Below are 18,033 nucleotides of genomic sequence, written 5' to 3'. Positions count from 1 at the left end.
GATATACAAAACATGGAAGTTTATTTAAAATATCTCCAAGATAACTAACACAAATTAGGTACACAGTAGGAATTAAATAGTAAAAAAATCACACTGTTCTGCACTGGAGAAGCATCCAGTAAATTAATTATTTGACAGTCAATTGATTTTCAATTAACAATAAATATTTCTAAAAGTCCATCACCATATAAAAGATTATAATAAAATTAATAGGCAGCATTTTTTTTATCTTTTTGCAAATTGATGCATACTAAACTTAAATAAAAATAAAATAATAGGTACGAGATAGCGCTGTTGATTAGAGTGGATCAAGCAATTCAATAAATAAAATAATTTTAATTCGATGACTAGAAAAAAGAAGAAAATACTTATGTATTAACATAATGTATAATAAGTATACCCGTTCGCTTTCTAGTATTTTACAATTGAATCAAGTATAAATTAAAATAATTAAAAAAAATGCGCAAGCTAGAAATATAAATATATTTTTATAAAATGGCAACTAAATTATGCGAGATCCACTCGTATTACATTATTCTTCTTGATTAACTTGTTGTGGCTTTTCTTTTGTCTTTTTCTCCATGATTTTTTTTAGCTTTTTTGCCTTTAATTTAGCTTCCATTTCTTTAAATTTGAGCTCGAGGTACCGGTCAACTTCCGGGCCAATAAAATCTTCAGGAAATTTAGGCATTATTGGAAGTATAAATTTATATAGCCTTTCATTTAATACATAGAGTTGTGTTGTTGATTCACATTTCACATTAAACCACCAGTCGCATGTCAGTGCAACTTGACTGAATATTGTTCCATTAGGACAGAGGAATGATGATTTACCTCCATTTAAGTCACAGTAATGCCATACCTAAAACAAATTAATTAATTAAAATTTAACATTTAATTTATTATTTTATAATTTTTTAATTTGTTTAATTAATAGCAAAGGTATTTTTATCAAGAAATAAATTACCTGGCAACGCGTTGAAGGATCACCAAAGAATCCTTTGTAGCGTTGATCTTTACAATTGAAGTCTGTGTGAGGTATTGAAGCGTACGTTGGATAATCAAGGTTAGGCTTTCCTCGAATAGCGCCTGATTTAATAGACATTGTAGGCGTATTGAATCCCTCAGTCAACTGGTAATGACTTGGTGGTGCTTCTGTTACGATAGGTGGAAGCTCCTTATCCTTTTCGCCAGCGTCTTCAGTTATCTCATACGAACTTTGATGAGAATCTTCAGTTATTTGAGGCTTAATAAGAGTATAAGTCGCGAAATTTCCTCCTTTATTCATGTCTTGAACTAGACCTGAATACAACTGTATGACATTTTGATTCTTCAAACCACTGTCATCATTGTAATCTGAGTACTTAATTGATTCGGGTTTTGCGACATTATTTGAATAAGAAGGAGCTTTGAATCGTATTATTTCGTCTGGAATTATAGGAGCTGGAGTCGCTTGGAACCTCGTTTCTGTCACGACTTTAGGCTGTGAATGTTGCACTTTGAATTCTTTATAAGCTGGTATATTTTGTTCAACCACTGGAGTTTCTGGTAATCTTGATGCTTCCTGTTTCTTAGCACTGTTAAGTAGGCTTAAAATTTCAACCAAAGTTTTGATGCTTGAATCGATGTTATCTTTATTAAGCATTTCTGGTAATTGGTTTGTTAGTTGAAGACTTTTCAAAATTTTATCATGCAATTCTGAATATCTAGGTGCATACACAGCAGGTTTTGTAGTGACATGAATTGGTTGATGATAATTTTCCAATGGTCGGTTCACTTTGATAAACTTTAATGACTCAAAATCATCAACTGGATAATACAAATCATCAACTGGCGTGGGTTTCTGTTTCAAATTATATTCAAAGACATGGTCTGGAAGACGAGTTACTTGTTTAGGATATTGTCGGTCATATAAAGGAAGATTATGAGCAAGAATTTTAGGTCTCACAGGTCGCTCCTTTGCATAGTATCTATTCACTTGACTACTCGGGGTTGTTATCTCAGGATATGATGGTGGTGGTCTTCTCTCATAGTTTCTATGGTACTCATCATAACTCACCTTGTTGTATCTGACTGGCATAAAGTAGTCGTTATCTCCTCCAATATCTTTAGGATCATATTGTACTGAAGGAATAAACTTCTCTGGCTCAACGAGTGTTGTAGTTCTCTGTTGATTCAATGGCTTCTTCCACGAATCTTTTGGCTGTGGTATAATGACTATTTGTTTAGGCTTTAATGGTGGTTGTGCGTTTATCGGTGATAAGACTACTGGTGGTGGTGGTAAGAAATTCTCATTACTTTGTTGATGTAACTGATGTAGCCTTTGATTGTCGACGTTATAATTGGAGATATAGAAACTCATGTAGGGAATTAATCTTCGGTATCTTCGTATAGAATTTTTAAATTGTTCGAAATTTATTTCTGATAGTAGATCATCATCATCATTCTCAATACTTGAGTCTGTTAGGTTGGCTAACTCCATTGTTCTGGATAAGACAACTGTAAAAAAATTACTAGTTAATTACCTTATTAATAATATTTAACATTTTTATTATAAAAATATTAAAAATAATTGTAATATTATTTGAATTGAATAGAATTTCAATGGATAAATTAAATATCAGAAAAATAATATGAGATGAGAATATAAAGCTTTAAATTTTTTTAAAAATTCATAAAACATTTTCATACGCTCATAATAGAGATTTTTTTCTGTTCTTATGCCTTCAATAATTTTTGTTTTTGTGATATTGTCACCACCGAGGGTACATACATTCACCTTCTATAGTTATATCATGAAAATTTTTATAAACTTATTATATAACTCATTGTAACAAAAAAGCTCTCGCCTTTACCCTTTGTGCTTGTCTGTGTACTAATGTCTACCAGCTTACTCTTTTCAACATCAAAAGGATATCTACTAGCTGTGTATGTGTACCACAGTAAACGATCTACGTACACAGTGATATATGCAATAGTTGGATTGTATTTTATGCGTACGCATATAGGAATTCATTTACATGTATATGTGAAGATAGAGAATGAGAGATGAAGAGAAAGCTCGATCTGGAAAATGAAATTCGATTTTGTATGAAACGAGTATAGGAACTCAACGTCCACTCTATTAATCCTATCAGTGTTGAAGTGTGATTGAAAAATCCGTAAAGGCTGTACCTACATACACACACGCACGCAGACAGACGGTAAGGGCCGTTATACGTTCATCAAGTATAAAAATTTTATCCGTAACTATGTCTATATGAAGCAAACGTATGCAAAGTGGAGATGTAACTGATGTTTATTCCAAAATACCTCAAAAGCTGTTAATGAATTTTCATACATTTATATTTAATCATATTAATTGTTGCAGTTCTAACGAATTTTTATGTTTGTAGGTTGAATCTATTTTTGATGTAATTGAGAATCAAATGGAATATTAATAGTCGAGATTATTGGAGTATATATGGGAAAAATACTCTGTTACCACAGCTGATTGGAGGTCTATTTCTACAGTAGTCCATTAAATGATTTTTAAATAATGAAGTTATTTTAAAGGGGATGTATATTTTATCTTCATTCTCAACTTATTTCATCTATGAATTTTACTACAGATTCAATAGAAATCAAGGCTGCTGCAGAAACAGACCTCTGATTTGTTGCGACAGCAAAGCGTTTTTTCCATGATGGTAATATTACTAGGAGGAAGATAAAATTGGTTTGTTTGAAAACGAGTGACAACAACTCATGGCAGCACTTGGTTACTTGTCTTTCAATTGAATGTTTTAAATGTTATAAACGAATGTGTATAATGAAAAACGTCGGATACTCGAAGTCTAGGACCTTTGTTTTGTTGACCCAATATAAATTACTCGATAGCTGGTAATTTTTTATATTATTCAATTGCGAATTCGAATGAACAAAGATACAAATTATCTTGATTATTTATCTATTTTTTCTATAATTTACATTTACACTAGAATTTCATTTGTTTATTCATACTTTGTGCACTCACTGCCAATCTAGAATTTAAAATCTCTGCAGCCCAACTAATTTGAATAATTGAATTATAAAATTTAAAATATCTACAAAAGAATACAAATTTAGTAAAGTAACTTTACTTTCAGTTCGCAATTATTTATTACTAGTTTTTTTTTTTTAATTAAAAATAATTTTTTTCCGTGATTCAAACCATTGTAAAGCTTGACTTTCTTTGCTTTCGCCCACTTGTTGTGGGAAAAGTACGTTTGTAGAATTTGAAATTTTAGGAATAAGTGACAGGTCGTTGTTGTGTAATACCCTATGTGCTCGGTACGTGATCAGTTTGTTTGATTAACTTTTCCGATATTGTTTAAAAAATTTTCCCAAACTGATTGATTACGATTAAACTCGCTGGGATCATTTGATAGATTTTATAATTCTACAATGTAACTGTGTTACGTCAATTAACAAGCTATAATTGTCTTAATGAATCCTACTTGATAATTAACTAAATGCTAAATAAAAACTGGAAAGAGAAAATAATTAAAATTTTTTAAAAAATTCAATTTAGAAACTCATACGTTATAATTATACAATGGAAAAAAATAATTAAAAATTTAATATTCACACTTCTCAGTTTTGAGTGAAATAGATAATAATGTATTCAGATACCATACATATTTTTTATACTTTGTAAAAATAGTTTCTTTTTAAAGTAACGTAATGAGTATGTAATAACATTAATAGGTCACAGTTTTATGCACCGCATCTCTTTAATTAAGTTAGAACTGAGATAAAATTTTCTGTAATTTTACATGTAATTATAAAATTATTTTCATAATCATTTCGTATTTAATTTAAAATATTTACTAATTAAAATTTTATAGACTAACTTCAATTTTCAATAAAATTGAGTTAATTAAAATGATTTATCCAGCGAAATATAGAGTTATATAATATTTACAATAAATCAGTTATTGTATCAAAATTTTCGATGATTGATGAGTCTATTAAACATTTGATATGTATCTGAAAAAGACCCGGTTCTTTTAGTATAAAAATGAATATATATTTCGATGATTATATAATGAATACATCAAGTATAATTTTTACATCATTCATTTTATCCGTGTCGGAATTCATTAAATTGCTTCGCTTTGCTAGCGAAAGTCTAGGTTAAAGACATAATTTACCCAGCATGATTGTATAGAGTACTTTGTAAGCATTATTTTTCGATAAAGGGGAAGCATCTTACACACATTCTCGTATAAATGCTGAGATTTAAAATAATCAGATCTGAGTTTTACACTTGAGAATTTCTTACTTATTCTTTTCTGTCTAAAGATTTTATTTCTTCGTTTTTAATCTCGAATCTCAATGGCATCTTTTTCCTTTTCTTACAAGAAAGTAAGAGCAACTGTTCTTGTTGGAACTACTCCTGGTACCTTCAGACCTAGAAACGACGCTTGCAGGCAACAAGTGAAGCGTGAGGACAAATGGCACAAGTCCATTTAGTCCTTAGTAATGTAGACACCTCAGAATGTTGGTGATTTCACAAACACTTTCTTGTCTTTGAATTGTCGGTTTTCTTATTTTATCATGTCTGTAACTTTTCGTTCTTTTTCATACTAACAAGTACAAGCCAAGGATTTACTAGTAGAAGCTTTAAGTGAATTAATTCGCAACGTTTCAATGTACCCAAGAGATGACGATAACTTAACGTTTCTCTTGACTTCTCAGACCCTTGAGTATTATTCTCCAAGTTCTTGTTCTGATATCAAGCGAATTATTGAATTCTGTACTTGATATTATCAAGATATGGTTGAAGATTAATTTATGTTGAGAAGCTATACAGATATACTTTATAATTAAACTGTAGTTCAGAAACTTATTAACTATCATCATTATTATGATTATGAACATAAATATTATTGATTAATTATTATATATGTATATAATTTAGTGAAGCAATTAAGAATAAAATGTCTGCTCAGGGTTTCACCAATAAAAAGCTTTTATAGGTGTAGTGCTAATTTTGTTTTGTTGTTTAGAATCTGTAGGGAAAACTTTTTTGTAGGGAGCATAAAAAACAACATTTACTTCCGGATGAATTGGAAATGCAATTTGATCATCAAGGATACTTGCACATTCGCACAACTAATGTAGATGCTACTGAATTTCAGATTTTTTCGTCTATTTCTGGAGGGCGTTAAAGAGTTTACTTGGCAGAGATAGAAGATATTTTTCTGGGTTTTGTTTTTATGGTAGGAAGTAAAAAAGTAGGAAATAATTTTGAATCTATTCTTCTGGTGCATGGAGATAGTTATTTGCAAAAAATTAACATCAAGTTAAATAATAAGAAATATTTTAAATAATTAATAATAAATTATTCATGAATATGAAAATTAATTCCCTTACTGGAAAGTCTATAATTAATTTTAAGTAATTTAGTTACAAACAGAAACATTGTATTCAATTTTTTAAATCAAAATATCTAATTGAACGATTATTGAAAAATTAATTATCTTAAACGTATAATAAAGAGAAGTTAATAATTAGTTTTCGATTCATAGAACATGAATGTCTAGGTTTAGCTTATCTTTCAAATCTTGCATTAATTCTTTTAAGAAGTTTTATCTGTAAGACAACCAGATACTTTGAGATAAAATAAATGAGGATTAATTAATGAATTTGTAAATCGTCATAATTAATAAGTGTATCATAGAGAATGAGTGGAAGTAAGGAAATGGTATAATATAATTTTAACATCCATGAGAACTGTCGTACTCACTCGCATCGGAACTAGTAACAAGGTAGATCAGGATACAAACTCGAAACGAGCCAGGGGTTTCGACATGCATACAAGTTTATTGAAGTGAGAGTAAAGGGGTGTGTCCGGGTAAAATCGTGAGCCAACAGTAGACGGAAATGAAGACGAGTGGTAACGAGTGAATATAGCGTGAATTCGAGTCCCAAATTCAACTAAATCTGGGACCACTCAATTCAGTTTTCGCGAGTAATATTACCATTGCTAACGTAAATTTTATCCATTAAAATAAACTATCAAACTGCCAATTGTTTACTGGTGTTAATTAACAATACTCGTATGTTGCTAATTAACGGTGTTTTACTCGTAGCACTCATTACTATAGTCTTTTATTATTTGTCTTATCTATTGTATTAAACTCAAGTATTTCAACGAGAAAACAACTAAATAATTGGAGTGAGAAATGCATTTGAAACCAGAGAAAATTTATATTTAATCAGAATCGGAGTCAACTGCAAAAGGGAATCGTCAACTCCGCGTTGAAAGTCTAAGAAATTTTCACTTTAGAAAATTTCTCAATTATCCGCATCGTCAGATGTTCTCTGTTACTTTGCTATGTATAATTATTATTATCATTATTACTGTTATTGTATAGTTTTTTTTTAACTTGCTATAACTCTTATCTATTTTTTTTTTCTTCTTTTTTCGCACTCATTTAATGTGTTGTGACTCACACAAAGCACCTCTGTTGCTCACTCGACAGAGTTTCACTAATTTGGATACTTTTGTAGAAAGTTCTTAGTGTATACATATATTGTGTGTTATCGATAACGATACTTCTGAGTTTTTATACTCCTGCAGCAAAGTTTTTGATATTTTTCCACCTTGTCAAGCTTGAGATTTGCAAATAATAAGAGATATATTTCATCTAGAAGTTCGTTCTATTGATTGATATTGAATATATATTTTTTTTACACCCGTCCTTCAATTATTAATTGTGAGCTATTATTTATAGAATGTAGGTTTCTTCGTTATTTTTAGCCCTTTATGTTACATCGTTAATAAATGTAACGTCTTACCCTTACTTCACTTGTTGGAATAAAATATTCTTCAAGTTGAACTCATCAATTAGCCACACTATTAATTTCAGTTAATATCAAATCAAATGAATTAATTAATTTGTTATTTTTAAATTCATTTATTAAGAAAACATTTATTTACTAGTAAGACTATTATATCTTAATTAATGTTTTAATTATTTTTGAATAATTATATATGAATAAATTATTATTGAAAGAACTTCATCACATTTAAAAATTAATTTACATCATTAAAAAATAATGTTCTTTAAATAATTGATAAATTAAAAAATAACAATTTGTAAAGTTGCAGTAATTTTTGTGTGAAATTAAATGTTTTCAAAGTGTATTTTTCTCACAAATCCCTTGATAAAAAAATGTAAGATAATTATTCTCAAATAACAAACAAACAGATTATCCTACGTAGAAGCAAAGAGCACTCGTGTTAGAATTTCCCACCGTGTAAAGTATACGAACCAGAACGTACTAGAGCCTTAAACAAAGTGTAACAGGTTGTATACATTTTCGTAAGTGTCGTTCTGAATATCTTCACTATCTGGTGTTCGCGCACGTGCCGTATCCTAGGTGTCCTGTATCTGTTTTACTTTTCCTTTTGCCCTCTGTCCGGGTAGCCAAGCACATCAGACGCATACTCCCACGGAATTCTATATCTTTTTATTCCATTCCACTCTTGGGTACTGTCTTCCTCACCTTTCATTACCATAATACACCTTTTTACTGGTTTATCTTATTGTTGCTCTTCTTCACTTGTTCTCGTTTTTCTATCTGTCTTCACTTCAATCTTGTTCAAAGTTCTCTAGCATCTTACAATTTTTCCTACAGGATCTTTCGCGTGAACGAGTCGACAAAGTTGATTACTTTTTCACTAGACTGTCATTATTCTCTGTACTTTCTCATCCTCTCTAATCTGCATTGAAATGCTTTTCGTTCTTTGCGCTCGGTTTATATCTTTTTTATTTTTTTTCTTATTTCTTTCGAGATTCACAAGATGAATATCCTACAAATAGTTCGTCTCAGCTTCTCAAAAAAGAAATAAAATAAAGTATAGATTAAAAAATTCGAAATTATTAATGCTTTACTGAGATAATAAATTTATTAAAATATGCATTTTTTTTCTTTTAACCGATTTTGTGGTATTCTGAACTAAGAATAGTTTTGTCCTCAAGAATAAATTCATTCTACGATCACAAATGTCTTAATTCTGATGTCTTTTTATTTGGAATAATACTAAGAAATTATTTTTCAAATAAATATAAAAAAGAGAAACTCGTGATTATGTAAATGAGGTTTCTTGAAAATGACCATGACTGTGTTTTTAAAATTTTCATGACGCTATAAATTTGATAATCCCAAGATAGTGATGGTCAGTGATGTGTTTTGAGGTCATTAAAACAATTAAAAAAAAAAAACTTCAGTAAAATTATTTTTCCAATTTGCTTGCGTACTACCTGAAATTTTTCCGAATAATTTATAAGGTGTTTTATCACTGAAAATTCAAAAAGAATATTCAAAGCTGTGAAATAGGGTGGAAGGTGGGAGGGGGCAAGAATTTAGGTAAAATATAAAATATTTTATGTCTGCAAAAAATGTAAATCCCGTGAATGAAAAAAAAATTTTTATTGAGATCCGGGTAAGAGCTCGTCTAGTTGCCTGGATATAAGCCATAAGGGTAAACGGGGTGGTAGAAAGCATAAAGCGTGCAGGGGAAGGCCGCAGACGAGCTAGACGGCAAAGCTGTGCCCGGGACGCGCGATCGTAAACTTTAATTGCAAGCTCGCAAATACGGTTCGAGTCCCCGTTTATATCGAGGCACCGGGAGTCGTAACACGAGTCCCACTCCTGTCAGTCGATTTTCCCAGCTGCAGTTACGAGCCCAACTCTCATTCCATCATTTCCCCATCTCCTTTTCCTACCATTACTCTTGGAGTTCGTCTTTTTCTCTTATATACATCAAGTTTCCAGGATATCGCGACTGAACTATACCGAAGACACGAGAGTATTGTTGAAAAAATAAAAAGAATCACCTGAATTGTCAACAAGCATAAGAGAAAATCATGTTTGATAACACTATATGGTTTTTCAATTGCATTCTCCCGCTGTGCTAAATGAGGAAATTAAATTTTGTAAAAAGGAGTTTTTTTTTTGGATGCTTGTAAGAAAAAAAAATGCTTAAGTAATTGTACAGAATGGGACTCTATTTAATAGAGGGGTTTAAAAATTTTTTTAGAGTAGTTTTCTTGAACTATTTGATGTAGAAATCTAGTAATTAAATTTTTTACCTTATTTTCGCTAGAATTACACGACTTTTTTAATTATTAAAGCTTTACATTTAACATTGCAATTTTTAGTTTATTTTTATTAAATTGATTTTATATCTGGAATAAAAAAGCCGCGATGTAAGTGATTCGAATCAAAAGAAGAGGAGTCGTAATACAAAATAATTGTAATACACCACAAAAAAGAGTGATATGATATAATCTTCTACTATACCACGGGGAGCTTTTACCTATGAGTATGAATAAGTAAAAAAGAGTATTGTTAAATTTTTTATCAATCCTTTCACAATTTATTAAATATTAATATAAAATAAAATATAATCTCTTTGAAACTTCTATTAAAAATTTAGTGGCTGTACAATAATTTAAAAAAGATTGATGTATAAATATTATATATGATAACGGTTAATCAATATAAATTTGGATTGAAGAAAAAGTGCATCGATGCAGAGAGGAGTAGAGTATGGATTTGTGAGGGCTAAACAACAAATAGAGGAAGGAGGAAATCTTGATTGTGAGGGATTGTGAGTTAATTGCGTGCTCTAACACCTGTTAATGGGAGCGGCAATGAGGTTGTCAGGTATTTTGTAGGTAAAACGTAAGCTGAGTTGTTTAGTGGTTGGGGGTGTGCAACAGACGGTAGTGTCAGACGTGTGGCTGGGAGAATACGGCAGCACGTGGAGGCAAAGAGTAGGCTGGGAAATGGAGGGTGAAGAGAAGAGGAGAAACCCGCGACGACAACGAGAGGGTTTGGTGTAGCTGCAACTCCCGAGAGTGAATAGTACAGGGGATGGTTACGGTGGTAGAGAGTTGCAATCTGTTCCCGATGGCCCTCGTACCAAATACTGTGGTTACCACTTTACAGTCCCCTCTACCTCTCTGTAAACTGCCATCCAGTTTGTCCCTCAGTATCACATCCTCACTCCTCCCTCCTTCATTTCGTGCCACACAACCTCCTTGTCTCTCTTTTCATTCAATCCACCGAAGCTCTGTCTGTTTTGCTTCATCATTCTACATGAAGCTCCATTCTCCTCTCGCGTCTCATCTCTCAACTTACTCCCTTTTCCGCACCTATCCGCATCTACCCGTCAATCGTACGTCCGGCCTATCAACGTTAGTCCAACCTCATTTACCGGCCTGTCTACGGGACATTAAGCTAAACTCAACATTTGGTTTCCATTTATTATCTCACTCTCATGTTGAGTTTGAATTACAGGTGAAGGAGAAATATTCTTTTTTCATTAGACATCTATACGACAATATAATATATATTTAATTCATCTATTTTATTTTTTTTTTTATTTACTTCAGCCTGATGACCAAAAAGTTAACTTGTTTTACACACATGTTTCTTAGCTGTCAAATTGAAATTATTCATTAAAACACCTTATTGTTTAATATCATTTTCTAAATTAATTTGTTTCCTAGTTTATAAAGAATATATCAAAAATTACCTAATCACCTTCTGATCCTCATATTTTTTAAATTAAGATTAGTATTTTTATCGTTGATTTATATTTATAATATTCATTAAGGCGATTTAAATATCTTGGACACTTAAGAAAAAATAGGATTATATTACTTTAGGTATTAAAAGATGGCAGTTTAAGGTATTGCAACATAAAATAGATGAGAATTTAATTTTATGAAAAGACTCAAGTTAAGATTCATCGGATTACGAGTAAATTTATTTTCTATTTTTTTTTTCATTCTAATTATCACACCATAAAATCAATCAATTTTTTTTCAATCAGTTGCAAAAAAAATAATCCTACAACCAATGAACTCATTTCGCATTATATAAAAATACAATTGAGTCCAATTCACTTCAATTCTTTTAATGAATATCTAAGCAGTCAAATTTTGTACTCAAATTTCTCTTCACGTGTCAATTTTTACAAGGATGAAATTTCTAACTCAATTTGATCAACGAAAGTGTCGGTACAACTTTGGTGAATTTTGGTGACAATCCCCTGTACCATCTACCCACATAATATCTCGTCCTCGATCATGTTGGCTCATGCGAAGCAGATTCACATACCATAACTCACTCGTCGTTTCTCGCTTGTCCCCAAAATTACTCGCTTTATAACATATGATATCCTTTATCTCAAATATTATGTCCCTTTATGAACGTTACCTCTATGAACCACATAAAAACCCTTTTCACTGTCTCCTTCGCAGCCTCGTTAACTTTTTTATTATCTTTCTTTTTCTCCAATATAGAGCGTTTTTTTGTTGTGTGTATAAAATATCGTAATTTTGCAACGTTTTATTTACTCCTATCAATCCGCTACTTGAAAACAACTCTTTCTCTTTACAAAAAGAGAGAAAGCTATACTTTTTTTTTAAACTCCATTTACCTTCTTTCAAAGAAGAAGCTCCTTGCGGCCTTTGCTTGGGATCAAAGCAGATAAATGCCCGTTCGGAGAACGAGAGAATAATTTTTCCGAGTAAGATAAAAAAGAAGATAAATAAATAAACAAATAAACAAATAAGTAAATAAATAAAGCTTGAGCTTGTTATGATTTACTTGAAAGTTTTTTCGTTTTATGTTTTATTATTTTATTAAATAACTCATGAAATTATTTATATTAAAATTGGAAAAATGTTTAGAATGATTTTGAGATCAATATAATAACAAAGAAATATTATTGATTGGAATTTTTATTAATTAATAATTTTGAATAATATTAAACTAGAATTATTATTCCTTAGAAAAATGATAAATATAACTTTAGCATGTGAGTTAATCATTACTGAGACTATAAGCTGGAAACCTCTGTCAGAATATCTGATAACGTCTTTTTTAATATTTTCTGTTAATATTCGCACTGTATTTATACATAGTGCCCGGGAGTCATTCTATTTATGACCTTTGACTTCGCACAGCAAACAAAATAAAATGAAAAATTTAATAAATATGAATATAATCAGTATACACGGATAGTTTAATACAACTTTTTATTCAATATTATCAGGAATTTTTTGAAAAAAAAATCTATGTAAATAATATATAAAGAAGTATACAAATAGATGATATTAAAAGTCGATATAAAATATTTTTATTAAGTTTTAAATGACTACAGAGAAATAGACAGAGACATCAAGTAAGTTAGAGTGAAGGTTAGAAAAGAAAAGAGATCAGAGATTGATGTAGGAGTGGAAGAAGAGATCAAATAAAAAAAATGAAAATAAATTTAGTAGTACCGAAAGTTGTTTAATCAGTATTTACTTCAAACTATAAACATTTACTTGTGACGATGAACTCAAGAATTAGTGAAGAAATTTATTCTGATAACAGAAAATTTTAAGATGTAAATAAAATGAATTAAGTAATTTTTTGATATTAGTAAAAGAAAATTAGATATTCATTAAAATGAAAAAACACCTCGAAGGTTAAAGTTTCAATTAACAAAAAATAAAAACACTTTACTTAATTGATTATTTTTTATCTTCAATTACTTTTAAATAATTATTTAACGTACATTTAAATCACGTAATCTCTTGAATAACTGGATGTAATAATAATTAAGGTTATATGTGGTAACAAAAATAATATATTTTTTACATAGGATGAATTTTTTGTTTCAGGTGAGTAAATAGAAGTTATTTTGGAGCATGTTATTATGATAGCATAATAAGTAAGTATCTCTTTCTATATGAAAATGATTACAATGATTAGCAAGAGAGCTGGTAACAGTTTATGTTTTAATTTAGACAAGTTTCATTATTTCGCAATGGTAACAATTCCATTCTCACAACTCACAAACGTTTGGATGGCATTTGGTCGTTTTCAACTAAATACTTGTTAGCCCGATCTCTCCGTGAACTGTTGGGATTCCAAAAGCATTGTTACGCATACAATTGATGGATCGAATTCTAGCACGATATACAAACTTGTACGTAAAAGCGATCATTCAATCCCTTCTATACAACCAGTACCCCTTTCACATCACTTTCTATCTTGCTTCTCCTATTTCGTTCATACCCTCTGGCTAATCGGTCGCTCATCCGTTCGTACCTAATTAGCAATCCGTGGTATACATAATCCAGTTGGTGCATCGCACGTGCGAATTTACCGAATGTACTGACGATTATATTAAATCCGTAAACTCTCCTTTACAGATTGTACTATTTTTACTTTTATAATATTTCACTTACTTTGAATCTAAACATTTATTATTTTTTTATCTTGACACGTCAACTCGTGAACAAGATGCAAATTAATTGCGCAAATAATCTCCAGCTTGTGGGATCTTGTTATTGATAGACGAATAGGTTTTTTTCTGAATGACTGTATATTGTGGTTGCATTAGGGAGTTGATCAAGAGAGAATATGTTATTATATCCAACCATACGTCCACTCCTGTGAGATGTTATTACCTTCAGTTTCTCTATCTCAATAATTCCATCTCACTCTTATCGAGATAACTCACTTCGGGCGACCACGAAACGCCGGAATGACAACCCGAGATCGCACGTGCTTTGATTTTCTGTCATCTCACTCTTTCACCCTCAACGGTATTTCAAGTGTATAGTAGTCTTGATCATTATTATAATACTACTGTGCGGTAAATTTCTCATTTTTCATGTCCCAGTTGAATGCGTGTTACCGGAGCACGTGCAAGATGACTTGGAGACATATAAGAATGTTTATATATGTGTGTCATACTTGGGATAACTATAGAAATTTCGATTGGATGAACTTGGTAATAAGACACATGATGTATGTACGAAGTTTGCTATATAAGATACGAGAAAGCCAAGAGCGCAACAATCGCATGTTTAATTCTACTTAGATTGTAATAGACTAATTATATACGTGATATTTTGTTGGATTAAATTCTTTTTCTTTTCCTAGGAAATTATTTATACAATATACTTCCTATTTAGTGTTATCTAGATTTGATGATCTACAAGTATATATGTTGGTATTTTTTGTATACGTTAGTACTTTCGTGTGATTAATTTATGCGAAATAAAATTATTTACTTGAGTTATACGATACAACAAATAATATTTTTATCATAAAATTTTTAGCTTTTATTTTTACCATCACACAAAAAAGCAGTCTTTCAGAGATAAACAAATATATTACGAACCGCAGCATCAAAAGGATTTCTCATAGCGCCACTCAAAACGAATAATAACATTCCCCACACAAACGAGAATCCCTCCTCCCGATCGCAGTAATACAATTTACCCCGGGTGATGCGTCGGCGGTACATAAATTTTTATGGTGATCAGGTATGTACGCAAACGGTTGATGCATCCCTCTAGTCATCCTCCTCTTTTGCTACATTTCATCTAGCCCCATAGTCACCGTCGAATGTTGCCGTATGCATTAAGCATTGCCAGAGTAGTTGCAAAATAAAATAAGTAAAGCGAAACGAAGTGTGTTTTTCAGTATAAAGAAAGAGAATGATCGTAGCAACAGAGGTGAGAAAGAATAGAGATCGCTCTGGAAACGTGGTTAGAATCCAGTAAATCATTGGTTCATATTCACTTGTCTCTCTTTTTTTTTATCTTCACTTCTTACAACCCCTTTTTCCGCTTGTCTATATCCCTTTGTTACACATATGTCTATCATTTGTATACACATGTCAATCCAGAATATTTTTTCTTTTGTTTTGTGTTGTATTAAACTAGCCAATATTCGCTTTTTTACATTTGACACTTTTTAGATAAAAAAAAATCATAGCTGGTTTTATTTACCACGGAAAATGAGTAAATAGGATAAACAAACCAAAATACCCACAAAAAATATTTTCTAACATTTCAAATATTACAATCTTTTTTTCAATTGAACAAAAATTATTTTCACTCGTACATTTTTTATTTAAAATCTGAATTCATTTATTTTTCACCTATATTAAATAGGTTCATTAATTAATGTTTTACTTAATTTATAATAAAGAATTGGGTGATTATGATAGTCAAGATTGATCATTAATAGATCAATAAAAGACATTTATTATAAATAAATATTAGAAAATTTTTTGTTCCGTGTACTTCTCAACTTACTATAAATCGTTAGCAATTTTTTATTTTGTTTATTATATCATTATATATATATATCGATGACGCTATGTAAGAGTCTAGCAACTATTTAACAAGGATGATATAATGTCTGTATCGTTACAAGTATATAACTGAGGAAAGAGCTTTTTGTGAAAAATCAGCGTCAGCATATTCTCATATAAAACACTGAACAGCAAGGTTTTATGTCATTACAGGCGACATTTTTCCCTAGAGTCTGTGTACAAAAGATTTAATGTGAAGAATAAAAACATTTTTTTTTCATCATAATTTGATAGCTACAATAAAACTAGAGCAATTAAAAATTAATCTTAAACCAAATAAAGCTCATTGGTTTAATTGTTTATTTAATTCGTGATATAAATATATTTGTCCAGTTAGAAGAGGAAAGAAATCATAGAGAGGTCGTGTAGAATATTGTCCCAAAGCCATCATTTTATGCAAATAAAAACTATAAGACTATGCTTGATTTCCCTCGTGGTATTCATTCTGCAGAATAACGTGCAGGTCAGCTGGGGGAGCAGTGTCAAGTTGTTGATGGGAATAGAAAAGCAGAAGTCAACTAGTCTATTTTCAAATTTGTTTGTACAATTTTAATGACTCTTATAATCAATTCGTAACAAAAGATATTTTTAGTACTCTCTATATTATTTAATTACTTCATTAACTTTTTATCTTCTAACATTTATTCAAGAGGTTTTACAGTGTTTTGATTTGAAATCTATGAAATATTTGATAAGAAAAATGAACAATGTCACAGATGTATTGTGTATCGGAAATAATTTTACGGAACGACAGGGCCATCATCGGTTGTCCCATTGGAAATGATTATAACCTACCCGGATTATTGTCGACGCGGATTAAATCGTACGAGCATGGACACTACCAGAACATGCGTAATCCGTTTCTCCTTCCATTGTCATCCCTTTCGCATATTATCCCCTTCTACCTTGTTTTATCCTCCCGTTTTAAAGCTTATGATCGATACACTAGCTATTTAAATTTATAATCATCATATATTATTATGATTATGATGATTGTTATTATCATCATCACCATCAATATATTATAGAGTATAATAACATTCTCATTATTTTAATACTATCTTCTTTTAATCGGTTTTGTCGAAATTTTATTTGAAACAAAAATAAAAGAAAAAAAAAGAAAACTTACCCAGAGAAAAAAAATAAACCAAAAATAATTTCATTTTTACTATCACAATTTAATTGTTAAACATTGACTAAAAATATTCAATATGGATATTTAGTTTGATTGAGGTATGGAGCACTTTATTAGAACACACTGAGACCAACTTGGTGAATGTGAGGAGAACGTCAAAACTACATGAAAAGTTGATCACTAAAACAAGACCTAGGTCGTCTTGAAGAGCAACAGTGGGCCTTGTATTTCTCGGCCACTGTTTGCCTGCACACTTTACTCACCAAGAAAGTCTTCTGTAGTTGATGAGGAAGCAGAGGAGTAGGTTTTGAGGTAGTGAGGCCGAGAAAGGTGGAATGGAAAGGAAAGGAAAGGACGTTGAGTTGCAAGAAGCCCCACTTCTTTCACTCGTCATATTTATACATTAGTCTAGTGTATCCAATACATACAATATATAAAACACATCGTCTTTTGCGTCTATTATTTATTTGTGCTACACTTGAAAGATTTTATAGCAAAGGGGTTGGAAGAGAGGAGGGATATTATCGTTACGCGTCCTTCACTAAAAAGAGATATTTATTTATGCAGTGTTTCAACAGAATCTAATCACGTTAGTTAGCATTTTTTTAATTTCCTCTTAGCGAACGTTTCACTTTCAATTAAAATAAAATTTTTATGCGAGAATAATTTTTCTCACGGTCATGTAACATTT

The 18,033-nt window shown here is 30.8% G+C and overlaps 2 protein-coding genes across 2 annotated transcripts in view; one reads left to right on the top strand and one right to left on the bottom strand.

The window, feature by feature from the left end:
- Positions 1 to 18,033, top strand: part of qin — a 63,820-nt gene that overhangs the window by 1,492 nt on the left and 44,295 nt on the right. The gene's annotated exons all lie outside the window — the stretch shown is intronic.
- On the bottom strand, positions 5 to 17,607 carry LOC118069268 (uncharacterized). Its single transcript, XM_035087245.1, has 3 exons — positions 17,337 to 17,607; positions 968 to 2,499; positions 5 to 862 (listed from the first exon to the last, which is right to left on the bottom strand). Exons 1-3 carry the CDS (start codon positions 17,368 to 17,370, stop codon positions 533 to 535), a joined length of 1,896 nt encoding a protein of 631 aa, XP_034943136.1. The 5' UTR covers positions 17,371 to 17,607; the 3' UTR covers positions 5 to 532.

Source organism: Chelonus insularis, unplaced genomic scaffold, assembly GCF_013357705.1.
Source record: "Chelonus insularis isolate UGA/USDA-ARS -01 unplaced genomic scaffold, ASM1335770v1 contig_406_pilon, whole genome shotgun sequence".
Classification (NCBI taxonomy): Eukaryota; Metazoa; Arthropoda; class Insecta; order Hymenoptera; family Braconidae; genus Chelonus; species Chelonus insularis.
The sequence above is the reverse complement of the archived record's forward strand: the minus strand, read 5'-3'. Positions and strand labels throughout refer to the sequence as shown.

Coding starts and splice junctions, on each gene's coding strand:
- LOC118069268 (XM_035087245.1), bottom strand. CDS start 17,370: ATGAAATTATTTTTGGTTTATTTTTTTTCTCTGG. Junction 2,500..17,336: donor GGTTTATTTTTTTTCTCTGG/GTAAGTTTTCTT, acceptor ATTTTTTTACAG/TTGTCTTATCCAGAACAATG. Junction 863..967: donor ATCCTTCAACGCGTTGCCAG/GTAATTTATTTC, acceptor AATTTGTTTTAG/GTATGGCATTACTGTGACTT.